The 27,432-nt window shown below is 43.2% G+C and overlaps 1 protein-coding gene across 3 annotated transcripts; it reads right to left on the reverse strand.

Moving 5' to 3' along the window:
• Positions 1-4,915: 4,915 nt before the first annotated feature.
• On the reverse strand, positions 4,916-20,608 carry LOC307245490 (beta-taxilin-like). 3 transcript variants are annotated; one of them, XM_080021083.1, is made up of 11 exons: positions 20,482-20,608; positions 15,424-15,613; positions 14,865-14,940; positions 14,685-14,776; positions 13,841-14,011; positions 10,603-10,797; positions 10,310-10,429; positions 9,252-9,326; positions 7,237-7,329; positions 7,053-7,148; positions 4,916-6,556 (listed from the first exon to the last, which is right to left on the reverse strand). In XM_080021083.1, exons 2-11 carry the CDS (start codon positions 15,604-15,606, stop codon positions 5,570-5,572), a joined length of 2,088 nt encoding a protein of 695 aa, XP_079877209.1. In that variant the 5' UTR covers positions 15,607-15,613; positions 20,482-20,608; the 3' UTR covers positions 4,916-5,569. The 3 variants fall into 3 exon arrangements, with proteins under 3 accessions (XP_079877209.1, XP_079877207.1, XP_079877208.1); XM_080021081.1 differs by lacking the exon at positions 9,252-9,326 and adding an exon at positions 9,453-9,527; XM_080021082.1 differs by lacking the exons at positions 9,252-9,326; positions 20,482-20,608 and adding exons at positions 9,453-9,527; positions 16,438-16,479.
• Between the last annotated feature and the right edge of the window lie 6,824 nt (positions 20,609-27,432).

Below are 27,432 nucleotides of genomic sequence, written 5' to 3' on the forward strand. Positions count from 1 at the left end.
GAACAGTTGTGTAAAATAAATCATTTGAGCCTGAAAACACATTATATGCCCATGAATTGTTATTTTATATTTTTATCACCATTTCCTATAATTATTTATTCATTTTTTATGCACTGTTTTCCATTCCAATTTGTTATTTATTTTCTAAAAGTACTGTTCCATCAAACTGGCTGTGATTGAGGTATCTGGAATAGCGTGGTGTTGAGTTCAACCCTTCAAAGTACCAATTTGAAAAGAAAATGACGTTTCCCCAAAAAGCAGTTGAATCATTCGGAACCTCCGGCCGTACATTGGCATAATTTTGGAGACTCCTGCGCTCTTGTTTCGTGTAATGTTGTAAAATAAATACTCCCACTGTACATTGAATTGGATAAATCACTGAAACATCATCATGTGTTTTTCTTTAAAACCTCTGTCAAACCTCACACATGAAATATCCAAGTTTTAGGACACAGTAAGTCAATAAAATCAATGAACATCCATCCCTCTTTCGCTTTCTCTCTCTCCCTCCAAGGAGGTAAACTGTACAAAGGAGGAAGTCTGGGCTACACAGGGAGCCGTCCTTATAGTGAACAGCGGTCTCAAACCTGGTGAAGACATCAGCAGATCCCTGTGTACCTAGTTGTCTCCGAAGAGAGATGTCTGTCCTCTGCAGTGACCTGGGATTTTCCTGTGGTTTGTCTCTGTTTTTGTTGTTTTTTGGTTCCATTGTGATCAAGTTTCTGCTGCTGTGACATGACTTACGGATAATGAAGGAACCTTAAAAGTCAAAAGTCTCTCTCTCTCTCTCCCCCTCTCTCTCCCCCCTTCTCTCTCCAGTGTAAATCCTTCTCTGGAGGAGGTTCTTTCTCTCCGTTCGTTAGTGCAGATCCAGTCTTCATCACTCCACTTCACATCATCTGCTGTGAACTGAGCTGCGAACGGCTCGATGCAGACACCATTACACAGTTCGTCAATAATGACAGGACACTCATGGAGGGGGAGGAGGGGAGGAGGATGAGAAGAGGTGAGGAGAATAAGGGAGAGAGGAGGATGACGAGAGAGAGGGGTGGTAGTGTAGCGGAGGGGCCAGAGGAGATGAGATGGGCGGGGGAGTAGGAGAGAGGAGGGGGAGAGTGGAGGAGAAGAGAAGGGGAGAGGAGGAGAGGTGGAGGAGGGAGAGGTGGCGGGAGAAGTTGGAGAGAATAGGGATGGTAGTATAGCGGAGGGAGAGGGGAAGAAAGGGGGAGAGGGGAGGAGATGAGAGGGGAGGAGGAGGAGAAACGATGGGAGGGGGTCGAGGAGGGGAGGAGGAGGGGGAGAGGAAAAGGGAATGAAAGAGGATGAGAGGTGAGGGGGAGGAGAAGACGGGGGAAAGGAGCTGAGGGGGGAGGAGGGGAGAGGGGAAGGACAGGACAGAGGAGAGGAGATAGGAGGGGAGCAATGGAGTGGAGGAGAGGAGGGAAAGGGAGTGGAAGATGAGAGAAGGGGGGAGAGAACAGGGGGAGTGTGGAGAGGAAGAGGGGAGGAGAGAGGACGAAAGTAGGGGAGAATGGAGCAGAGAGGAAGGAGGGGGGAGAGATGGGGGAGGGCGAGAACATAACAGAGGAGAGAACGAGAAAACAAGTAAATAAAGGAGAGAAGAAGAAAAGAGGAAGAAACAGTGGACGGCGTCAACGCTTATTTAAATCATTATAGAATAGAACGACTTTAACGCCTCCCCATCACACACACACACACACACACACACACACACACGTACACACACACACACACATGTACACACACGTACACACACACACACACGCACGCACACACACACACACACACACACACACACACACACACACACACGCACACACACATATTTGATGCAGGTGTGAAGTGGATCTGCTGCTCCGTCAGCTCAGGTTCGAGCGTCAGTGTCGCACTGACGCTCGAACCTGCAACGTGTGTGTGTGTGTGTGTGTGTGTGTGTGTGTGTGTGTGTGTACTATTAAAGTAAAGTGTGTGCTTGTGTATGTGTGCCTAAATTTGTGATGTCAGTGTGGATGCATTAAATATTTGTGTGTATATGAACTGTATGTGTGTGTGTGTGTTTGTGTGTGCGTGTGTTTGTGTGTGCGTGTGTGTGTGTGTGTGTGTGTACCTACAGTATGTATGCATGAAGAGATTTTTTGTGCGTGATAGTGTGTGTGTATCTAAGTGCCAAGTCTGTATGTGTGTCAGTGTGTTTTACCATACACATGTACATATGTGTGTGTGTGTGTGTGTGTGTGTGTGTGTGTGTGTGTGTGTGTACACATGCAGTAAACAGTATATCTTGGATAAAGACTTAATTTTGAAATAGTGGCATGAGTAACTGGGTGTACAGAGAGGTGAAACAACTGGCGGGGAGCTCTCTGTCTCTCTCTCTCTCTGTCTCTCTCTCTCTCTGTCTCTCTCTCTCTCGCTCTCTCCCTATGTGCGTGTTCTCTGGCGGTGGTGAGAAGCACACGGCTTAGCTTAAACGCCTGCGCACAGGAAACTTAACAGGCGTCTGTCATGCTGCTTACCGATAGGCAGGACACACACGCACACACGCACGCACACGCATACACTTGCAAATTATTATTATGAAGATGATACTATTTCTCATATTTCGATATCTGTTTAAAAATAAAATTGTTATGGATTTGAAACTATTTACAGCTGAAATGCCTCATTAATGTTTTTGTGTATCAGGGTAATTTAATAAATGTGATGCATTTACACGGTCTTACCCCGTCCACCCCGTTGGTGCAACATTAAATATCATTAATGTGGTTCTCCATTATTTGCACTCATTTGGTGTATTATTGAAGTACCTAAGCTGCTCCACTCAGAATGCAGTGAGCCGTCCTCGGCGACAAAACATCACAAATGAGATAAAAGACCATTTTAAAAAGTGGCTGGACGGAAAAAAAAAATGCTTGTTCTTATTTGTCACTCTGCCTGGGAGTGTTAACAATAGCTGTGTTTATGGTTATTCCATTATTTATTTGCTTAATTATTTTCTTTTTATTTACTTATTTTTTTGATAATTAATTTATTCAAAATTGTATTTATTTACTTATTCATTTAGTTTATTCGATTATTTATTTATTAAAAAGATATTGATTTACTTATTCTATTATTCATTTCTTCAAAATTGTATTTATTTAGGTATTTATTAACTTATTTATATACTTATTTATTCATAAAATATTCTATTTATTTATTTATTTGTTTATTTATACATTCGTTATTTGATTTATTTTAAAATGTATTTTTATTTTACCTTCATTTAACCAGGTTAGTGTCATTACATAGTACAGCTTTCTGCAGCCATTTGCTGGTTCTTCTGGGGTCTCCACAGCCCTCCCTCATTCTCTCTGTAGGTCTCAAAGCCCTGATGTTGACGGGCGATGACCTCACAGCAGGTTTAATCAGAGCTAATGTGTGTGTGTGTGTGTGCCCACATCAATGTAACACACACAGAAATAAACACAAAACACTCGCACAAATAATCACTGTAGAACTACACACACACACGCACACACACACACCCTGAATAAACCAAATCTGAATCATCCTTTTGGGTTCCTTACCTCTCCCCCTCCATCGCTCAGCCTCCCCCTTATCTCCCTCCTCCCTCTCACTGTGTTCGCTCTTATCTCAAAGTGAAGACGTTCTCTCCTGGCTCACGGCTCTTTGTGCTCCCATTTGTTTTCCGAGCTACTTCTCATAACCCTCGCCGACAACGACAGACAATTTATCTTTTCGGTTTCACTTTTTCAAGGGTTCTCTTGTTTCTCGCTTTGCTTGTGGGTGTTTTTTTCGTGTAGCCCAAAACACCTTTTACCTCAAATTCTTTTTCGAGGTCGTGGGCGACACCAATTACTCTTAGAAGTTTGTTGTACTGTTTAATTCGGCAACAAAGTTTTGATGAGATACTTTTAATATCGAGCCAATTGTGCCAGTTATTAATCAAAACATTTTCCTCCTCTTCTGTCAAATTTCCATGAATTTTGTCAACCTTGCTCCCTGCCGCCGGAGCATTGGCGGCGCGCCCCACCGCCGTTCAATGGAGCGAGCGTGGCTTTACTGTCAGGTGACCTATTTGCTCCTTTCTGATTGGCTGCTGCAGGGAAAGGCCTTCGCAGCTGAAGAAAGGGAGGCGACGTACCACCAAGTGGCACCGATGGTGGACATTGATACGGCCCGGGTGGACTTTGCACTGTTTTTAAGTTGTTTTGGAGAAGTGAACGGACCGTGGTCACATCTCCCAAACAATGGGTAGATGACCCGACAAGTACAAACGACAACTATGAGCCTGTGGTTCTTGTGTTTTCCTGGTTGCGGATCCATTTGACCTACTTTGGAATTTGCTGTTTACAATCTCAACAACAGGAAAGATGTGTTTAATTTGGCTTTACACCCGGCCGACGGAGGCTTTCGGCTCAACGTCCATGCTCCCATTATAAACCAGCACTGTGACGGCAGCACCCAGGAAATGCCGGGGTTAGAGGTTCAATCCCCACATTTTCAGCGCTGACCCTGCCAGGGGGTAAAGGTTTGGTTTCCATGTTTTGGTGAACGGCTCTGGCTGCGTGGGTTATGTGTTCGATTCTCCGCTGTAGCTCGCTGAGCAGAACAGCGAACAACAGGAAACGCGACTGCACCTCGTGTTCTCCTGTGTAATGCTCTGTTGACAAATGAACAGGTGTTACACAATTATAACTGGAACTCTGTGGACACTCCAAAAAAAGGTTTTATGATTGGGTTTCGCTATGAATAATGTTGCTGCCATCTAGCGGCCAAAATGATGCACTTCACTGTGAAGACGACCGGACACGTTCAACGCTTTGGCTTTCAGTTATGGAGCGGATGCGTGCGAGTAGTTGGCAGAGAGAGAGAGAGAGAAAAGACGGGGACAGTGGATTTTAGGCTGTTTATATTGCACAACACCATCTGAACTGAAAAACAAACAAAAAAAAATAGTGCTTATCATTAAAAGATACATGGAGCAGGTAAGAGGGACGGTTTTTTCTTTTTACTTTATTTGAGATGCATCACTGTGATCTTGCAGTGGAGAAGGGAACACAGTATTTTGGTAGATATAGACATCACGTGTTGGAGATTCTTTGGAGAAGCTTTCATTTGTGTGGCCCTTTTTCAGTGACAGCTAAGTACATCTGGCTACAAAGACGACACCGTACCCACGTCCGTTGTTTGGTGAGACATGCTAAACCAGCCTCTTGATTCTTTGACGTAGCGGACTCCAGCGGGGTTGCTGCCATTGTTGCGTTTGAGGACTGTGCAATACAGTCAGCTGTTGGTCTGGCCTGGTTTCAAACCCTTCACAAAACGCCTGCTTCAGTGGTACCAGGTGAGACAAACCGTGTACCCATTACACAAGGCACTAGGTAGGATTTAAAACATGCTGACTAACACTATCCCTGATTCACCGACCACACCACCCCAACACACACACACACACACACACACACACACACACACACACACACACACACACACACACACACACCAACTCAATCCATTGCCCATAAACCCCTCCTCCTAAGCTGTCTTAGCTAGGTTTCCTGCTGTTCTTCTTCTTCTTCTTGGATGCCTGCTTCTTGGAGGTGTCCGTGCTGATCGGCCGCTCTGGGAGTGAGGATCCCACTACTTTTTGGGGCGTGGCGTGGCTCTCTGGTGCCGTGGCGGCGGAAGGTTCCGTGGGTGTGGGTTCGGTCACCGGTGGCGGGTCGGAGGGCAGCTGCTTGGCCTCCTCTGCTGGTGGTGGAACCGCCGGTTCGGGCGCCTGGACCTCAGCGGCTTCGGCAGGTACAGTCTCAACTGGGGGCTCTGGTTCGGGTTCTGAATTGAGTTCTGTGGACGGCTCGGTTACATTGACAGTTTCTGCGGGAAGCTGAGCGTTGACTTCCTGTGGCGGTGTCTTCAGCGGTGTTGCCAGTTCTGGCAAGGTTGTCTCCTGGACCTTCTGGGCCGGGTGCGGCTCTGAAACCGGCTCTGGAACCGGCTCTGGAACCGGCTCTGGAACCGGCTCTGGAACCGGCTCTGGAACCGGCTCTTCCGGAACTGGTTTCACTGTGACCGACTCTGTGGCTGTATCGACCTCCACCTGCTCGGCGGGAGCCGACTCCGTCTTCTGGACCTTTGTCTTAAACTCTTCCGCATCCAAATCTGCTTCGTCTTCATCATCTTCGGTGTCGGTGTCGGCGGACGGAGCCAGCAGGGAGGCGGCAAACTCCTGCAGCCTGGTCTGCTCAGCCTTCAGCCGGGCCATGTCCTGCGACAGCACCGGGTCGGCCTCCTGGAGCTCCTGGAGCTCCTCGGCAACCAGGGCGGGGGAGTCGGCGGCCCCTTCGGGGACCGGGGCCTCCTCCCGCTTGGACGTCTCCCTCAGGATAGAGGGGAGGTCGGCGCTGGCGCTCCGCACCTCTCTGATCTTCTCGTAGAGGACTTTTCTCTCCTCCTGCAGGGACCTGCACAGCATCTCCAGCTTCTGGATCTTCAGCACAAACAGCTCAAACTCCTTTCCCTTCTCCGACCTCTGCAGGCGGGACGTGGGGGCGGAAGGGTTGGTGAGGCAGTGAGGGAGGAAATAATCAAAAAAAAGAAAAAAACATTCAAAATCATTGCTTTGGTGGACTGTTGAATAAAAAAAAAACCTAATAATTAAAAAATAAATAATAATAATAATAATAGTAATTTGGGATTTCTTGCCATTACAGGAAAAACTCTGTCTTTAACAATTCCATTGTAAGGGTGTGTAAATGTGCAAATCAGCAACACCTTTAAAGTTGGTAGATATAGGTATTTAGTCTCTTGAAAACTGCATCTGCATAACTACATAACATTTGCTGAAATGACTGTTTCAAGCAATTCATTTCAAGCAATAAGCCGAGAAAAACGAGCAGAAATGTGAAACCAAAGATTTGTATCACATTCTGTATTTAGCTCTGGATTTGCGTCAAATAATATTATGTGTAAACGGAGGCTTAACGAGAGCAGTGGGTTCCTTAGCGCAGACACAGCAGGTCCCTTACCTCCTCGATCATATCGGCCAGAGCCTTGTTGCAGCTCTCGAACCTCTCCTTCCAAACGTTGGACTCCTTCTCCAGCTTCTTCATCTTCTTCGTCATCTAGAGGGAGGAGAGCGGTGACGACGATGGAAAGAAAGAGCAAAGTGGGGACAGCGAGCGACTCCACCCGCAGAGCCACGGCACCCACCTTGTCCATCTCCTGCTTGAAGCTGACGTAGATGTCATTGCTCTTGGCCAGGGTGGTCTGGAACTCGTCAAACTTCTGAGAGTACAGGGTCAGCTGTGGGCATGGAGAGAGAGACAGTTAGACGGGGAGACAGTTAGACGGGGAGACAGACAGAGACCGGAGCTGAGATGGTTAATTAAGACATTAATTCAGTTAAAAGGTTTTATTTGTCAATGCATAACATTACGGCAAGTGTCATGCCAGCACTGAGATGCTTATTATTTGTGCCAATTTTCAAAAATGCTTAAATATAAATAGTCGCAAAACAAGTTAAGAAGAAAAAAAAAAGTTTTTTTTAATAAAGATTCAAACAACAAGCAGAGAAAACTTGCAGAATGTGGGCTGAAGCGAAGAGCAAAACCAACTGAAATGCAATGTGCATCCAAATGTAAACACGTTCTCAGAAAGGAAATTTCACGTTTTCACGCGGCTTAATCGTTTGCCCCCATTAGACTGCGTTTAAGCACAGGGAGAAACTGCCCTTAAACCTATCCTTTAAATAAGTACCATTCCTCTATATTCAAACACTTCAGTTTACCTCAGTATTTACTGTATTGACTGTATCAGGACATTTTATTGGAGGCTTTTGTTCGGGCCTTTAAAGTTTCCACTATTATGAGACAAATGTTATTTGTCTGAGAGAGGTTGAAGGTTCAGTGTCTGCCTAGCGGACAATGGAAACAAGGAAATCCTTGTTTGAATAAAAAGTTTTGAAAAACTGAGCTATCAATCAATATCTGAAAAAATAAAAAAAATAAAAAAATAAAAAAGCTAAATCGTTGACAAGTTAAAAACAGACTCTACAGTGAAGTTGATGAAGAGCTTTGCTCAGACACCGGCTCCCGCACGTCGACCTCATCCGCTGATAAAAAAGCGTCCTTCACTTCCTCGTTCTGCTCAGTCGGTACGTGATCCTTTCCAGCGCAGGGACGGCACCAAGACAAAGCAATGGAAATGAATAAACTCAATCTCCCATCGGATCCTCAATTCAAGCTCAGACGAGCTGGAATTTCTGATTTTAATTAGTTCAAGTGAGTTTTACGCGGGTTATGTGACATTACAATCTTCAATACAATACGAATAAACACATTGGCCTTTCTAAAAAAGGCCCTACACCTGCAGATACCTGGTTGCATTACGCCAGCGACTTTATATTAATTTGAGCATTTCCTGAGCTTGGAGAAGAGTTTGGAAATACAAATGACGAGGCGTCAAACTGATGAATCACCATTCGGGGCCATTTGTCATCATCTTTCAGAGGATGAATGTACATCTTCAGTTCACAGGCGCCCACATTTATTTTCACGCATTTTAAAAATAAAAGTGTTCTTCACTGGTGGTTACACCCCAGTGCTGGATTGGTTCGTTCCTTTTGTTATTTCACTACGGCAAGGCAGAAAAACAACTCTATAAGTGCTAGTTGGGTTATTCCTGCGGTGGAGGTGTTAAAAGTCCCCACGTGCAGGGCGGGGCACAAGCAGCACTTGTGTTAAGGGCGGAGCCAGGCGGTGACTCGGTGTCATTGTTCACCATCTTTCAGTTGTGGAGGAATAAGGAGATCACCGTGTCGCGGCCACAACAACATCTACAATTTTGGTCCGACATCATATGAACGTCATCCCGATTTCTTTAACACCGGATTCTCACGATCGCACGTCAGTATGACGCAGAATTCCCTCGCGAATCGTCCTACCAGTCCGTTCTTCCACATCGCCCGGCCCCGGATGGTAGTTCTATTCCCCCCGCCCGCAGTGATACAAAGAGCAAGGCGCTGATGCCGCCAGGGCACGAAGCAGCTCAGGCGGCAGAGCAGGGTCCGACGCTGCTGCTGCTGCGGCTGGTGGCTCTGCCGCAAAACTGCCAGGCGCAAAAACGCCCTTGTGTTCACAAACGGCTGCAAATGTGCCGTTCGTAGGACTGCGTGAAATGTACGCTGCGTGTCCCCCCCCCCTCTCTCCCGGCAGAACAATATTCACCTGAGTCTGCATGACCGTCCCCTGCTCTTTGAGTTGTTGAGCCTGCAGTTTCCAGTGAGCGGCCTGTACCAGTAACTGGTTAGAGCAGAAGAGGGCAGAGCGGGAGAGGGAGAGAGAGACCAGAAGAAAGAGAGAGAGAAAGGGCGAGAGAGAGAGAGAGAGAGAGAGAGAGAGAGAGAGAGAGAGAGACAGGGTCATTACCTTCTTCTTCATGGCCAGCTCCTGCTCCTTCATAGCGAAGCATTTCTTTGTTTTGTCAATAGCCTCCCTAAGCAACTACAGTGACAGAGACAGTACACAGGAACACATCACATACCGGCAGAGAGTGCAGTACATCACAGTAAACACGCAAAAGTACAACAACAAGTACAACTGTTAATATTACAATGCAGATACTGTATGGAATCAAACTTTAGGGACAGCGCCATCCCTGGTTGTTGCAGTAGCTCCATCTGATTGGCACAAATTAATATCAAGTGATGTCCCTCTGCGCCAATCTGAGCCAATCAGATAAAGGACAGCTGTGAAGTTAAGTCGGCCAAGAAAGTCCAACAAGATTTCAACATTTTTTGCCTTTTTTTTTTCTCCATTAATTTTTATTTGTATTGTTTATTTGTTAAACTAAAAGGGGATGGGAGCTCAGGAGGTAGAGCTGGTCGTCTAGTCATCTAAAGGTTGCTGGTTGGATCCCAGGCTCCTCCTGCTAGCATGCTGTAGTGTCCTTGAGCAAGACACTTAACCCCTAAGTGCTCCTGATGGCTGCGTCCATCGGTGTTTGAATAATTGTAAGTCACTTTGGATAAAAGCGTCTGCAAAAATGTAATATAAAAACTGAGTGTGTAGTCAGACATACTGTAAGTGTTTATCGGATGCGAAAATGACAACGTGTCACTGCATGAGGCTTAATTCTAATTCTAATGCTATGATTCAATCCAAATAATGATGACAATGGGTTAATTCAGAAGGTTAGACAGAGATAGTGGCTTGGCGACAACGAACTCGTCCTGCTCCCTGGGGGCGCCACTGACACTCTGGATATGTTCGACTGAAGAACTTACATATTCCTTCTCTCGCTTGTGTTTCTCCTCGGCCTCGACCAGCAGAGCGTTGGCCTGCTCCAGCTTAGCCTCCGCCAGCTTCTGCTGCAGGTCACGGTGGTGGTTGACCTTCTCCAAACCCTGAAGGGAGGGAGGGAAGGAGAGAGACCGACCTTTGACACAGAAGCTTGAATGTATTCATCTCCTCCTCAAATCTTAATTTGGGACGACAGACAAGTCACTTTAGTTACTCCAGTGTTACTAGTATGTGAATGTAGCCACCATGACCGCCTTGACCTCTGACCCCTCCTCACCTCCTCGCGCTGCTCGTACTGCTGCATGAGGCTGTCCAGCTTGTCGGCCAGGTTGGCGTTCTCCTGGCACAGCTTGGTGTTGCGATTGCTGTGCTGCTCGATCTGCACCTGGATGTCGCTCAGCGTCCGCTGAAAGTGTCCGCTGATCTCCTGCCGCTTCTCCTCGTCCTCCCTGCAGCGCTGCAGCGTCTCCTCCTGGGGGGGCGGGCACATTGAGCTTCTTTCAGTCTTCTGCTCTACATTTCTAGCGGGGAGTTTCTTCTTCTTCCAAATGCAATTTGATTAAAGTTCAAATTTAAAAAAAATTAATTACATTATTTTATATATATATATATATATATATATATATATATATATATATATATATATATATATATATATATATATATAAAAAAATAATAATAAAAATAAAAATAATAATAATAATAATAAAAATAATAATAATAATAAAAAAAGGACTTTGAATTACAGCTGGATGCATTTTTGTAATGCAGCTAGCCACACCCACCTACAAATCTCACATTGCCCGCAAACTTGAATGTGACATAACAGGTGTGAGACGGGACAGAGCGAGCGCTACAATGAAAGGCGACTTGGCAGGAGGTATTCAGGGTGGGTTTGTTTTTATCTCAGATTTTCATTTATTTCGGAGCTTTCAACTGGTATGAAAGGGAAAAACGGGAACATTCGCGCTGTCCTGCCGGGTCTCTAGAGCCGCTCTGAAAAAGAAGCTGTGTTTTTATTTTATTTTAGATGTATTTGTTTTCCTTCGCTTCCTACTTGAACGAAACAAAACAAAACCTGTGTCACGGCCGTCTCTCTGTTGTTTTCTTTAACTTAAGGGAGCAATAGACTTTTTTTGCTTTTACTTCTCAGTATGAAGCTAATGTTGATTGCACAGTATAATTGCTGTAGAATAATGACACCATCTGCGTTGAAATTGGTTCCCTATAAGACTCCATAGCACTGTGCCATTGGGACTGTCTGCCACCCGTCTGCCAACTGTCTGCCAACGGTCTGCCAATGGCCGACTGTGGAGGAATGTACTCCAGGTAGATATATAGATACATAAACCCTTGAATATAAAAACCACTCATTGAAATGGGTTGAGAAATGTAAACGTTATAGTGTTTTTCATCCAGAAGAGTCTTGCCCGTTCCAATATGGCGGCGACGTTGACGTATCGCAGCAACGAGCCCAAGCAGTCAATGCGGAGTCTGTGTATACATGTCTTTGATTGTGAAACCGAAGGAAATCAAATGAAAATAAAATTGTGACGATTTAAATTGACCTCTTCAGTGAATGTGCTTGTCTTCTCTCTTATTTCCAAAGTGGTGTTGATCATTGACACGGACGCTCTGAGGAAACGATCCGGTTGTCTTTGCAACAGCTGCACAAAAAAATACAGCTTGGAAACACTTTCATTTTGTAAAAACTGGATTTTACTAAATAAAAGGATAATACTGGATAATACTCTTTACTTCTACATAATAAATCCCCAACACATTCACCATGCTAAATATCTGTCGCTGGCCCAGATGTAAAAATGTATTATAATAATAATAATCTTTTTTACCCACAAATTTAAAGCACTGAAATTTTTTGTGTATTTTTGCCTTTTCGGAATGTAAAAAAGGTTTTAAAGGGGACCAATTATGAAAAACTCCCTGTGCGTGTATGTGCACATACATTTGGATCTCTGATGGGATAACTAACACACAAACTGTGGAATAAGAACAACCCAGTCAGCTTTTTATGAGCTGTCTATTTCGGAAACATTTCATGAAACAAGCCGTTTAGATTTGCAGCCCCTTCGTACGTCAAGTGGAGCTGGAGTAGAATTAGAACAGCCCACCATCTGAGTAACTCCATCCACCCACGGCTGGAGAATAACAGGCGCCGCTGGGAACTGCTTTGTTTCACAGACCAGCACAAATCTTTTAAAAGAAAGAGGAATTAATACCCACTGTCCATGAAGAAACTGCAGACGATTGAAATGTAGGTATTTAAAAAAAAATTCCGCTGTGTCTCTTTAAAAAAATAATAATTTGCCGTGCGTTTCTCCAAACAAAAATAAGTATTTTAATTTTTTTTATTCTAGGTGTATTTATTTTATTTTACAACCTTTACATGAAAAAAATATCCAGCGGTGACCCGTTCTGGTGTCTGCACCCAAAGTTGGAACAAACTTTTACTTGAAGACTTGAGGATCTAATATGAGTGAAGATTCAGCAACTGAATTTATTTTTCCCCTCAAATGTGTTGAGAAACAAATTTTGGTGTACTGATAAGGTGAAATTAGTGAAGGTTTACGGACCAAATACAACGGAACCCGAAGTAAAGCTCAAACCCCATTGGCTCACATAACTAGGGGCTTCAGGAGGGTGGCTCCTCCCACAAAAAACAGCCCGTTTTGGAACAGGATGGTATAGAGGTATGTGTAATGGCTATAATTCATAATCTGAGTGGTATTTTCAGCAAAAAAACCTCAAAAACATGTTTTGGGGAGTTCAGAGACCGAGATTAACTTGCTGAAAAGGAGCATAATAGGTCCCCTTTAAAAATAACAAAAAAGAAAAGTCCAATATTTTGGTAATGAGGCCCTTTGTGTTTCCCCTGAAATCTCTACTGGTTTCATTATTCCTCTGTCTTTTGTCTCTGTCTCTTTATCATTGGCCCGCTCGTCCCATGATGGCCAATTTAGAATATGGTTGTCATATGTACAGTCAGCCACTTATGGACTTTTTTAAGGCCTTTCATTGATGGGTTGCTCTGCAGTGCCATTTTGATAAGCTAAAAACTTGAAATAAAAAATGTAAGATGCTGTAAAAAGTAAAACCCTTTATTCAACCGCATCCAAGTCATTTTTAACACCATGAGATGATATTATGTTATTTGAAGCCCTGATGAGGAAATAGGAGTAGAAAAGGCACGATGCTGTGACTTATTTTCTGATCGCGATCACGAGATACAAAAATCTCCACTATCTGCCAACCTATTCTTAAACCCATAAGTCTCCTAAACTCTGTTTGTTTCTGGTCTTAGCTGTAGCCAGAATTAATTCATCATATTCCTTTTCGAAGATGCTTCGACAAATGCTTCATCATGTTTGTTGTACTAAAGTCCAAACAGAATTCACTGTTGGTATCAACCCCAACGCCAATGCTGGCTATCGGATCGGTGCCGTCTCTACTCCTCAGACCTTCTCGAGTCCCACCGCCCTGGTTCTCCGTCTCACCTTGATGGTCTTGTTGTGCCTCTGCAGCTCCCTGCACAGTGCCTCCAGCTGGCTGCGGGCCAGAATGCCGCGGCGCTGCTCAACCTGCAGCAGGTTCTTCTCCTTCTGCAGCCGAGACACCTGCTGCTGCAGGACGCACACCTTCCGCTCATCCGAACGACGCGCCTCCGCCTCACACACACACACACACACACACACACACACACACACACACACACACACACACACACACACACACACACACACACACACACACACACACACACACACACACACACACACACACACACACAGTGGAATTTTTAATATACGTGTCGTTTCTAGAAACTAGAGCAGTGGTTCCCAAAGTGTGGGGCTCGCCCCCTAGGGGTGGTGCGAAGGTATGGGTGAGGCGCGGGACACTGACTAGAGGATGGATTATGTAGAGCAGAACTAAAATCAATTTGTGAATAAATGCTATATTATACATTTTTAATTAAATGAAATCATATATCAAACATATACTATTTGTTATATATCTTCAAATCCACAAAAAACTAAAGGGGCAATACAATGGAAAATGTGAGGATTGAAGAAGAGGTGTCGATTTTCTTGATAAAAAGGTTAAGCAAGCAGAGATGACCTTGTATTTTTTATGCTTTTTTTTGCTGAAACATGAACGTTCGGGATGGCTCCATCAATTTTCACTGCAAATTTAAGATCTATCTATTCAGGTTAGACGCTACCTGCTCTGAGTGTGTGTGTGTTTGTTTTACTTATGGTTACAGTGACAAACACGCCACTGGTTACCACAGTGTGTGTGTGTGTGTGTGTGTGTGTGTGTGTGTGTGTGTGTGTGTCTCACCAGTTCAGCGTACTTGCTGACCAGAGCCTCCAGCTTCTCATCTGGAGAGGAGAGTTTGCTCAAACTCTGTATGACGAGAGTGCCATCTTTACCTGAAAAGGCTTTGTGTTAATTTCTTCATGGTTTTTGATGGTGGTGTGATGACGCTTTTGGGAGACACTGGTCAGGTTTAAGCCCCACCTTTTTCCTTGGTGACGGTGACGTCATTTCCTGCCTCCGCCGGCTCCATATTCTCTGTTTCTGGTTCCAATGCAGTCTGATAAGTTTGAACAAAACAAAGTTCGTAAACACTCATAATTTATAATTCCACCATGACATATTGTGATATCTGAGTCAGTGGTTCATGAGTTTTTCCCCTTATTGGCCACTTTTATTCTATTTTTGACAATTCTTCTATTCTTCTATTTTTATGTCACTTTATGCATGTTGCTTTTCTCTTATTTACTTCACTTACTTATTACTTTCTCTTATTTACTGCATTTATGAAAATGAATGCAGTAAAATAGATCATAAACATGTTGTTTAATCTGACTAACCTATGGTATCTAATGCTAGAAAAAATAAAACAAAATCACAAAAATACAAAGATAGATAGATGCATAGGTAGCTAGACGGATACATTAGATTAGATAAAAGATAGATAGATAGATAGATGGATAGATAGATGGATAGATAGATGGATGGATAGATGGATAGACAGAACTTAGAAGGATGGATAGGCAGACAGACAGTTAGATACCAGTGTAGCAGCAGAACTGTAGGTGCTGAGGATGTCCTCCAGCCTCTGGCCGAGCTCCTCCATAGGATCCGCAGCCTGGGCTGCGGGTACGGATTCTGCCTGGCTCTGGGGGCTCTTGTCTGTGCAGGGGACGGCGGGCTGGGGGGCCGCCAGCACTTCAGCCGCTTCCACCGAGGCCTCCATTCTTTCCCTGTGAGAGAGACAGAGACAGAGAGAGACAGAGACAGACAGACAAACAGACAGACAGACAGACGACAGTGAGATGATAAAGCACGCTGCTATGTTGATGTGATTCCTTACAATACGATAATAAGTAGAACGTCTCGTGGGTGGATCTCCAACATCGGTTTAGTGAGTGGTAATAATACTGACACTAGAATACTCTCTTGAATAACAACAACAACAATAATAATAATAATAATAATAATAATAATAATAACAACAATAATAGTGTGCTTAATGTTGAGTTCATCTGACACAGGTTAAGACTATTAAAGATCTAGAAATATTTCAACAACAGTGTTGACGCTGATAAACAACACATTTTCAAAAAGCCTTTATATGTATTTTTATTTTTTTATCAGTTTGTATTTTTTAGTGATCACAACCATTTTGATATATATATATATATATATACATACATACATACATACACACACACACGCACACATTTTAATATTTATCTGTGTCCACTGCTGAGGCAAATTATACAGCAAAACGATTGAACTGGATCCGATATCTAATCTGTTATCTCTTGAAAATGCACTGCGGCTTATTTCTGCATCGCCTGGTCATAATTTTGTCAAAAAGCAGCTAGAAACCTCCCAAACCCCCTGAGCCCTCATCTATCCAGCATCATTCAGGGGGACGCGCCGCCGCTGCTCCCTGATAAACGAAAGGGTTAACAACAAGAGATGAGGATGGGCAACGACACTAATAACAATGACGGGTGAATGGATGCGACGAACACGCACTCACATGCAGAAATGGGACAGAGTTGGCTGAAACATTTACCGCGGACATCACGAAACGCTCCCCTCTCACGCTCCTGCCGCTCCCCGTCATGTCTCCGCGTCCATCTTTACTCAGCATCGTCCCGCTGTCAAGTCAGCGGGAGCGCCGCGACGACTTCCGGTTCAAAGTGGGCTGGGCTTTTCAAAGTAAACGTCCCGACCAATTTTTATTTTTTATTTTTTTTATTTTGATGTATATATTTATTCATTTTACATTGTATTTACTGAACATTTACTTTTAATTTAAATATAAAAATTTTAATAGAATCTCTTTTTTCCCGAGAAGGCGCCAGTCAAGACAGGTAGGTAGCAAGTTCAGAACATTACATTCATTAAAAACAGACGTTCAATCATCAAAACAGCCACAATATAGAATCGATTAGTGAACGGGATAGTTTTATTTCATTTATTTATTTATTTATTTTTAAGCAACCCCTAATTATTCAACCAAGTTCAAATTCAAAGTTTGATCTTCCACTCTCCAAACCTCTTCCATTCAAATTAAAAAAACAAAACAAACAAAAAAAAAACGATTTGTTGGAGTTTGGACCATTTAAGTTTCTTCTTCCTGCCGTTCACTGAGCTGGGAGGAATGAGCCTCTTTCACATTCAAAAAGGGTTAAAAACGCTAAAATGTTCAAAATGTTTTCAACCGCGAGTCCCTTTTCGATACACGGACGCAGCTTTTGAAAGCCACTTGCACTTATTGCTTATCACATCACTTCCTGTGTGATGAGACCATTTCCTGTGAGTGTACTATCCAGTACACACACATACACTCAGTGTCACCAAATCTGCGGGGTCTTCTGTGTCACGATATGCGGATGCTTCGGATTTGGTTCGGTAATGTCCAATCCGAGGCCAGAAGTCTGTTAAACTATCACACTTTTAATTTAGAATGTGTGTGTGTGTGTGTGTGTGAGTGTGTGTTGGTCAGTGCTAAATGCAGCCGCTGTGTCCTGCGGTTGTTGGTCTCAGAGCTCTGTTGCGACATGACGACGGCCTCCACCGGCATTACTGACGCCTTTAAAATTAGCCTACACACACACACACACACACACACACACACACACACACACACACACACTCATATACAGACACATACAAACATACACACACACACACACACACACACACACACACACACACACACACACACACACACACACACACACCCTCATACATAGACGCACACATAAACATACACACACACAGACACACACATAATCATTCATACAAACATACACACACACAATCATATGAACACGCACACACACACGTACACACACATACACATCCTAATACACACAGACTGTTCCAAACGACACCTGTTGTGTTCTTGTCTATTCTGAGAGTCTCTAAATATGGGCACAGTTTGCCTGCACACACACACACACACACACACACACACACACACACACACACACACACACACACACACACACATTCGTGGGCAGAGAAAGTTTGAGATTGTGTGTATGTATACAGTTTGCGTGTGTTAATATACTGTGTGTGTGTGTTTGAGTTTGAGAAGAGCCAGCTGGTATGTCTTGTCTCCCTGCTTGTTGCTCCAGTGTCTATTTCCTGAACACACAAACCTGTCAAAGCAGCAAATCAATGACCATCAATCAACTCACTTCAAGCCCCACCCACTGCAACTCACGGCAAATCGTTTTCTATCCCTTGGAATGTCCGTCATGCCGACAGAACAAAACAACCCGTAAACAATGGACTCCATGAAGTATTTCACAGTGACCAGTGGCCCCAGTTTCTCTCTCTCCGTCTGGATTCATCTTTTCAGCTGTCACTACTAAATATTCAGCTGCACTCAGAATGCACCTTTTTTTTTTAAGATTCACATTGGTGTGATGATCAACGAGAGTTTGTAACGTAAACAGCATATTGTTCCTCTTGCCTCCAAAGACACTTTTGTCCTGGGTGTCGTGCAGCTGGTACGTTGTTATTATTGATCGATAGAGACTTTGTTGTCAACTTCTGTGGATATTCCCGTTTGGCTTCACCGGGGTTGTAGCCCATTGCTGCGTATTTGCCTGGAACCGCAATTTTTGATTTACAAGACAAACGGGCTCGGACCAAAACGTCTCTGGACGCAATTGGATAGACCTTCAACCAATCAGAGCGTTGGATAGACCTTCAACCAATCAGAGCGTTGGCTAGACCTACAACCAATCAGAGCGTTGGATAGACCTTCAACCAATCAGAGCGTTGGATAGACCTTCAACCAATCAGAGCATTGGATAGACCTACAACCAATCAGAGTGTTGGATAGACCTACAACCAATCAGGGTGTTGGGTAGACCTACAATCAATCAGAGCGTTGGATGGACCTACAACCAATTAGATCATTGGATAGATCTACAATCAATCAGGGCGTTGGGTGTACCTACAACCAATCAGAGCGTTGGATCGACCTACAATCGAGTGAGTTGGTAAATTATACTTTTACCAAATCCTGTGTGAAGTATGACAAACGCATCTTTCTCGCCAACAAGAGCTTTTCAGAGAAAATAAACCGTCCTGTTGGTTTAATACGGTTGCGATAGCGGATTCAACAGATTGCTCCACGTCAGCGGCGGCCATCTTGATTGTTTACCAAAATGTCTCGACGGCGCTCCTCTGCGTCGTCATGGTATCAAACCCCGCCCTCGTGCGAGAAGCACGGCTGTGATTGGCGTGGCCCTGGCAAGGTCAGTGGAAATGTGTTTCAGCGGGAGGGTGGCCAGACGTGCTCGGCAGAGTGGATGAAACACGAGCTGCAGATTGGTCCGGTTCCCAGGCTACCAGAGTAGTAGCAAAAACAAAAAAATTGAATATACTGTACACGTTGTAAAAATCCCCAAAATGTACGGTACAAAAAATACCGGGTCACCACGAGCCCAAGTGAAAACACCTTCACGACTGCAGAATCACAGATTATTTTGCCAAGTTCATTTTCACGCACAAGGATTTGCATGAAAATTGAACAGTTTGAAATATATATATATACGACCAAAATAGCCACATTTCTAAAGAAATCTCCAAAATATATCCAAATTTACTAAGTATATACAGAACATTTCGAAAAAACAAAAGCTAAATCAGGGGGATTGCCTACGTCATAAAATACTTGGGTATTCATCACGCCTCCCAGCGAGGAGTCAAACAACCCGAGGCTCTGATTTTCCTCAGGACCAGCGTGTTGTCGTGCCATCCCTCCTCGGTTCTGAGAAAAGGGGACGAGGTTCTGATTGTTCCACCTGAGACGACGCAGCAGGACCCTTCGCGCTGAGACCAGAGGCAGCCGCACGACCGGCTCGTGCAAACAGCCCCGGTCCAGTCCCATCTGGTCTATTTCTATGACCCTGGAACACTTTGAATCCCAAAATGAATCCGCAGGCCCCCCGTCTCCAGGGAGGTTTTGACCATATTCCCACCTGAACACCTGTAGCGTCGGGAGGATCGGGGGGAAATAACCCCCAGACCGCCTTAAAAAGCCAAACGTGGGAGAAACCCCGGATCCCCAGAGGTGGGCGGCGGATCACGACCAAACAAGGAACAAAGTACAATGGGAAAAAAAACGTTATCTATTTCGATTCTTGTTGTAAGAGAGACATGTGATACACAGACAGACAGACAGACAGAAAGATAGATAGATAGATAGATAGATAGATAGATAGATAGATAGATAGATAGATAGATAGATAGATAGATAGATAGACAGATAGATAGATAGATAGATAGATAGATAGATAGATAGATAGATAGATAGATAGATATAGATAGATGGATAGATAGATAGATAGATAGATAGACAGATAGATAGATAGATAGATAGATAGATGATAGATAGACAGATAGATAGATAGATAGATAGATAGATAGATAGATAGATAGACAGACAGACAGACAGACAGACAGACAGACAGACAGACAGACAGACAGACAGACAGACAGACGGATAGACAGACAGACAGACAGACAGTCTGATAGATAGATAGATAGATAGATAGATAGATAGATAGATAGATAGATACGTGTTTCTTACCTGAGACGTTGGAAGTGGAGCAGAGAAAGAGACGGAGTAAGAGAGAGAGAAAGGGGGATTGAGGAGGGTCCGGGTGGACGTTGATGGGTGGGATGACAGCTGGAACTTAGACAGACCCCCAAAATAACCCCACGCTCTTAACTCACACTCAGAGCACGGGGGCCAGCTGTGGGTAGATATCTGTGTGTGTGTGTGTGTGCGTCTGTGTCTCTGTGTGTGTCTGTGTGTGTGCGTGTTGGCTTAATTGTTAATTTTTATACATACAAACAATAAAAGAAAAATAATAAAATGTAAGATTAAAAATAATAAAATATAAGCTAAAGTTATTAATATGTAAGATGAAAATAAAAATAATAAAATGTAACATAAAAAATAATTACATTTAAATAAAGTGTCAGACTACAATTTATAATAATAATAATAATAATAATAATAATAATAACAATAATAATTAATCATACTCACAATTATCATAATAATAAAAAATGTATGATTAAAAATAGTACAAAAAATAAATAATAATATGCAAAATTAATAAAAATAAGATAAAAATAAAATATCATCACATATCAAATAACAAATATCCACAGATTAACATGGAATAGCAGATAAATGATGGACGGATAGACAATGAGTCATAAAACAATGGGCTGGGCCAAAATAACTCCTGACGGGGAGAGACCCTGTCTGTCAGGTGCTATATTGCGATAATGACTGCCTGTGTATACATTATCGCTTACCTACTGACTTATCAAATGCACAGTATATCATGTGCATATATTCATGATAAGTCACCATGACTGGATTTAAGAATACCATACCATACCAACACAGACTCAAACCCCAAAATATGTCAGAGCTGAACCCTCTAAGTCTAATTCTATTCTGTTCTATTGTGAATTTGGACAAATCACTTAAAGGGAAACTTCAAATTGATCCGGTGTTGACAGAATAGTTTCAGCAGGCTGCCTCAATTCAAAAGATTTTGACCACTCGGTTTACTCTCAAAGTACAAAAATGACAATTTTGTTTTTTCCATAGTTATTGTAAAGTCGGAGGAAAAGTGGGCTCCATACGATCCTTCACTCGTAGGTACGAACAAAAACCCATGGCCGGGTACATTGGACATGCTCTTCAGGCCTTTTATTGAACCGCCCCCTCCATGACGTCGACCTTGCCCTCGCAGCATTTCCCCAGGCCAGAGGGATCCAACTCTGATGCAACAATTTTAAATGATACCCCCCCAAATACAAGAAACATCCATGTTTCTATTAATAATACTCACACTTTTTAGTGTAACGCAACATCAACATTGCAGGACAACAAACCGATACCCAATTATTTTTTTCATTCAGCAGTCCTTAACTGGCGTACTGTGTCGGTCTAAGAGGTATGGTCCATGAGATACCGAGGGGGTCTTGTTGGCCTCCCAGCCTGAGAGTGTCTCAGGTCAGGGGGAATGGGCATGGGGAATTCGCCCTGCACAGCCTCTAGACCGTTGTCCAGCTCCACATCTTTGTGTCGTGCCGATGTAGGGGTATGCAAGGGGCTGTTTGCGCTCCCCCGAGTGGCGATGGGCTGTTGAAAGGGGAGAGGCACCCTCGGCAGCCCTGACAGTGGGACAACTTCAGGTAAGGCGCAGGGCCGTAGTCTGTCATCAAGCACCGTCTGAACAGCAGGATCGTCTCCAAAGGGGCGGCTGAGCCGGGAAGTGCCCCCGACTTCCCCAGCCACGTCCGTATCGCACCGGGTACGGGCCTTTCCACTGGGGGGCCAGCTTCAGACGGTTCTCTGTGGGGTCACTAGCCAAACAAGATCACTATACACAGATAAACTATATACACTATATACACTATATACACTATATATACTGTATACACTATATATACTATATACACTATATACACTATATATACTGTACACACTATATACACTATATATACTATATACACAATATATACTATATATACTATATACACTATATACAATACATACACTATATATACACCATATATACTGTATACACTATATACACTATATACACTATACCATCTCAATAAAATGAGCAAAGCAAATACGACTCAAAAGAAGTCAGAAGTTTGACTCACCCGTCCGTGGTACTGGGTCGATGTCAGTATTTCGGAACATTCCCACCAGTATGCTGAGTGTGGACTAGTGTCTTGATATATACTATATACACTATATACACTATTTATACTATATACACTATATATTCCTCAGCCCCCTACTGTACTCCCTGTACACACATGACTGTGTGGCCAGGTCCAGCTCCAACACCATCATCAAGTTTGCTGACGACACCGTGGTCCTGGGCCTGATCACCGACTGCGACGAGAAGGCCTACCGCGAGGAGGTGGCTGACCTGTCACTCTGGTGCCAGGACAACAGCCTCCACCTGAACGTCAGCAAAACTAAGGAGCTGATTGTGGACTTAAGGCGAGGATCACAATCGAGGACCCACGCGCCCTTGGTGATTAATGGGACTTCTGTCGACAGGGTGAGCAGCTTCAAATACCTGGGAGTCCACATCACAGAGGACTTAACATGGACTGTACACACAGACACTCTGGTGAGAAAGGCGAGGCAGCGTCTTTACCACCTCAGGCATCTGAGGAAATTCCGGGTCTCGGTGAGGATCCTCAAGTGGGCCCTCAGGCGGGCCCTGCAGAGGGTGGTGCGTTCAGCTGAATGTACCACTGGAACTACCCTCCCCCCCTTGCAGGAGTTATACACCAGGAGGTGTAGTAGCAGAGCCTGCAGGATCATGAAGGATCCTCATCACCCCAACAACGGACTGTTCCAGCTGCTGCGGTCAGGCAAGCGCCTCCGCAGTCACACAGCGAGAACAGAGAGACTGAGACAAAGTTTTTTCCCTCAAGCCATAAGAACTGTCAACGCTGAACTCACCAGGGGTCCTCACTGAGCCACACACATAGGCTCCACTACCTACTGTACTGTATGTAGCATACTGTACCGCATACTGTGTCACTGTTCAGGGTTGTTCGTGATGCCGTATTGCTGCGCCGTACTGTTGTATACTGTGCTGTATTATCCCAAACACTATCTCACTTTATTCACATGCCACTTTAATGCACATATCTGTATATACATAATTGCCTATTCCATATACATAAGCATATTCCCTTTATCTATTCCATTTTATTTCATTTTATTTTTATTGTATTTTATTTTATTCTATATATTTTTATTTTATTCTATAAGTATTCGACTTACTGTATTACATTTTAGGAGTCAGTTAGTTGGTCTATTAGAAATAAATTTTTCCTAGGACATATTGTGTGTTATCACCGGGTGCGTTGCATTACATTTCACTGCATATATGTATGAAAGTATGTATATGTAAGTGACGAATAACAAATCTTGAATCTTGAATATACACTATATATACTATATACACACAAGATATATATATATATATATATGTGTGTGTATATGTATATATAATAAAAAAAAAGAACTGGAAAATAGTTTATTTCAAAACCTTAATCGATGTTTTGAAATAAACTATTTCCCATTTCTTTGTTTTGTTTATCAGTGTTTGATTGGCTGACAGATGGGTGAAGGGGTCACAGCAATTTCTACCGAAAATATAAATAGCTGTAAATGCCGCAGCTAAAATAAATCGTAAAGGAGAGATTTGGAAATATATTTTTTTCATTTTAAATAGCTTTCATCATTATTTGTATTAATCTGGTAATTAAGTCGTCGATTAGACTCGGGTGACCAATGAGTGAAGGGGTCAAAGTTCAGAGGACGATGGCGACCCCGCTCCCACTCCGCTGCTTTTCCTCTCATTTCTTTTCGCACACTGAATATACTCGGAAACCCTTCGTTTACTTTTGAGTTTTGCTTTTTCAAGTGCACCATGTTTTTTTTTTTTTTTTTTTTTGGTGCCGGGTCGACGTCAGTATTTCGGAACATTCCCACCAGGTTGCTGAGCGTGGACTAGCGTCTCGATGCTAACCGGCTAACGCGGGTCGACCCGTCAACACCCGCGGGAACTACTCGGTCACGTGACTGAATCTTCTGCACGGACGGGTGAGTTCAGCCTCCGACGTGTTGAGTCGTTTTTGCTTTGCTCGTGTTGTTGAGGTAAAAGCAGAGATGGTCCAACGCACCTGCCTTCCCAAGTGCCGCCGGATCGGCGTCTGGTGTGGCCAGCGCCACCCACTGTTGAACCGCTGTTGACGTTTGACTGTTTTCACTAAAGTCCCTGTAAAGTGAACTCGGTGATTTGTTTCTAAACACATTATACGTGTTGGAAAGTAACTGCTGAACACATGTGAAAAGACTGCGAACCATGTAGTACTGAATCGTGGCGTTAGACCGTTAAACTGTTTCTCACCATTTTTGGTGGTCAGGATTTTTTTTTTTCTTTTGGGGGGCGGAGCTGAATCATGACCCGATGACGTACAGCGGTGATACACGGTATGGCCCCGCCCCCTCAGCACGAGCTAAACACCGGGGTCGTAATCGAAGCGTCAATGGTGATAAGCTCAGCTAACAGCCCGGGGTTTGGGCTGAAACGCTGTTTTGGGAATTAACAGCTGGAGTAAAAGGTGTCTTCAGTATCGGCGTCAACTGGCGCCGATCCTGTAGGTGCCACTGGGTGCCTGCCCTTTTTGTTTTATTAGGGTGGTTTTTGGTTTTAATTGGACGCCTCCTCACTAAAGCGATGCTTGTGGCCATCGTTGCTCCTTCATTTGCTTTGTGGGATGAACCTGTGGGTTATATAATGATGTCATCAACATATCCCTCCTTGTGCTGTCACCGTCATGTCATATGAGTTGGAAAAATAATTGCAATTAACTATCTAGTTGTTTATTTTTATTTTATTTTTTTATTTTTTCTGAAAAAAACGTGAATGACAATGTATACTTACCTATTGCAGATTATTCTGTTTTGGGCATCGAACATTGGGAACATACAAATTTCCAATCCAACTGATGGAAACTCACCTACTACTAAAATTCTATTTGTTGTGAAAATTCTAACACAGTTTAAAGTGACTTTACATTTCGATGGAAATATATGATTCTGGAATGTAACTATTTGACAAAAAAAAAAATCATCTGCTCACGTAAACATCTTGAATCTTAAGGCTGTTATTACGTAACAGCTCTTTTCCCAGGAGTTTAAGTCAATTCTATTTCACAATCAAGGTGCAGTGTGTAGAATTTACGGAACAGATTTGGCAGTAATTGAATAAAACATGTAAAAATATGTTTTAATTAGTGTATAATCCCGTGAAAATATGTTTTTTTTGTTGCCTTAGAATGAGCCGTTTTTATCTACATAGGGATAGGGCGCTGGATGCCACTAAATTCTACACACTGCACCTTTAAGCGTCGGAGTTATTGAACATTTTTATGGACATTTGAACCTTGGAATTTTTTTTTAATTTTTACTTATTTGAAATTTACAGATGGGCGTGTGTAGGTGACGTGATGGCGATTGTCTCATTTTTTTTTCTGGCCACGCCCCTTTCTGTATATTCTAATGTAATTGGCTGGTAATTAGGTTGATAATAAGAAGGTATTGTGGAATATAACATGTTCTGAGCTGTAAAATGAAAGATATGACGTGATATGATGTTCTTTAACAAAGCACATCAATCCTGGTCATAATATTAAAGTTTTGTGGCTGAGTGCCATCTACTGGTTGGAATCGGCGCAAGGCGTTTGGGGATGACCATAGGACCATAGGATATAAGCTGGTGAGTTGTATGTAACGTGTCATTCCCCTGCCAGGTGTGATGTTGGTGATATGTAGAGATATGTGATACATTTCTTACATTTCTTGCATTGCTCCACTCCCACTCGCCTCCAGCCTCATTCCTTTGTCTGAGAGTCTGACAGAGAGAGGGCCCTGCCTCCTGCAGATCCACACCTCTGACGGCCCCCACCAGGAGGCCGTCAGAGGTGTGGATCATCAGGTTTGATCAACTGTCTTGACTTCATTGTATACCCAAGACCTTGATGAACAAGTTTTGTGTTGACAAAACGGTGCCTCACTATTCTAGTGCGTTGCTATGACAACGTTTCTGGTGGCAACACAAAATACAAAAACATTCCTTCTATGTTGCGTGTTTTAGACCCATCTAAAAGCTGCGTAATGATACCGACCAAACTATTGACGGCAAATCAATGTAGCTGTGATTTTTCCTTCATATAGACACAACCACTTCGGAGTGAGAGTGTTAAGTTGATTATATTTAGATTAATATCAGAGCACACCAAAATCACAACGCTTCTCCGAATTCAGCAGGGACTCCAGAGGGTTAAAAATAGTTGTGGATATTTATGTTGAATTACAACACTCTGGTTCATTATTGTTCAACTACTAATGAATTACTTCATGTTATGATTTCCCAAAGATGTAAATTTAAACATCACACAACCACTGCTGTCATTCACCAAGGACATGATTTTCAAGGGTTTTCTGGGATTTCTTAGATAAGGATCAATGGTTGACATTCAGAATGCTGCTGTTGTAAAACGTACGGATGTACGCTGGGTTAAACGCTTCCAACATTTTTTGAATGAGGTGTCTTCTACAAATATATAGAATAGAATTTGTTAATGTGACAACTGCTTCATCCAAATCCTGGAAATGTAAAAAACATGAACCTGAATATGATTCCACAATCAACCCTATTGTGCACAAAATAAAAATGGTGCATCCTTTTTCCTCACCACTACTATTAAAGTGAATGACCTCTGACAACAGTCCCACCCGCTAGCATCTGGCTTTTGTCTTTAGTGGGAAAGGTTACAATCATTTTCTAGCACAATGCAATGACATGCCTACGACATTGGCGCGTAAAAAGACAGGAATATCCATGGATCATTTTATATCCCATTTCCCATCAAGATCAGAAGTTATTGACTTTTTTTCCCCCCCATGAAA

The sequence above is a fragment of the Zeus faber genome (genome assembly GCF_960531495.2).
Source record: "Zeus faber genome assembly, chromosome: 2".
In the NCBI taxonomy this organism is placed as follows: domain Eukaryota; kingdom Metazoa; phylum Chordata; class Actinopteri; order Zeiformes; family Zeidae; genus Zeus; species Zeus faber.

Coding starts and splice junctions, on each gene's coding strand:
- LOC307245490 (XM_080021083.1), bottom strand. CDS start 15,606: ATGGAGGCCTCGGTGGAAGCGGCTGAAGTGCTGGCGGCCCCCCAGCCC. Junction 10,798..13,840: donor GGCACAACAAGACCATCAAG/GTGAGACGGAGA, acceptor CCGCCCCCCCAG/GAGGAGACGCTGCAGCGCTG. Junction 10,430..10,602: donor AGTACGAGCAGCGCGAGGAG/GTGAGGAGGGGT, acceptor CCCTCCCTTCAG/GGTTTGGAGAAGGTCAACCA.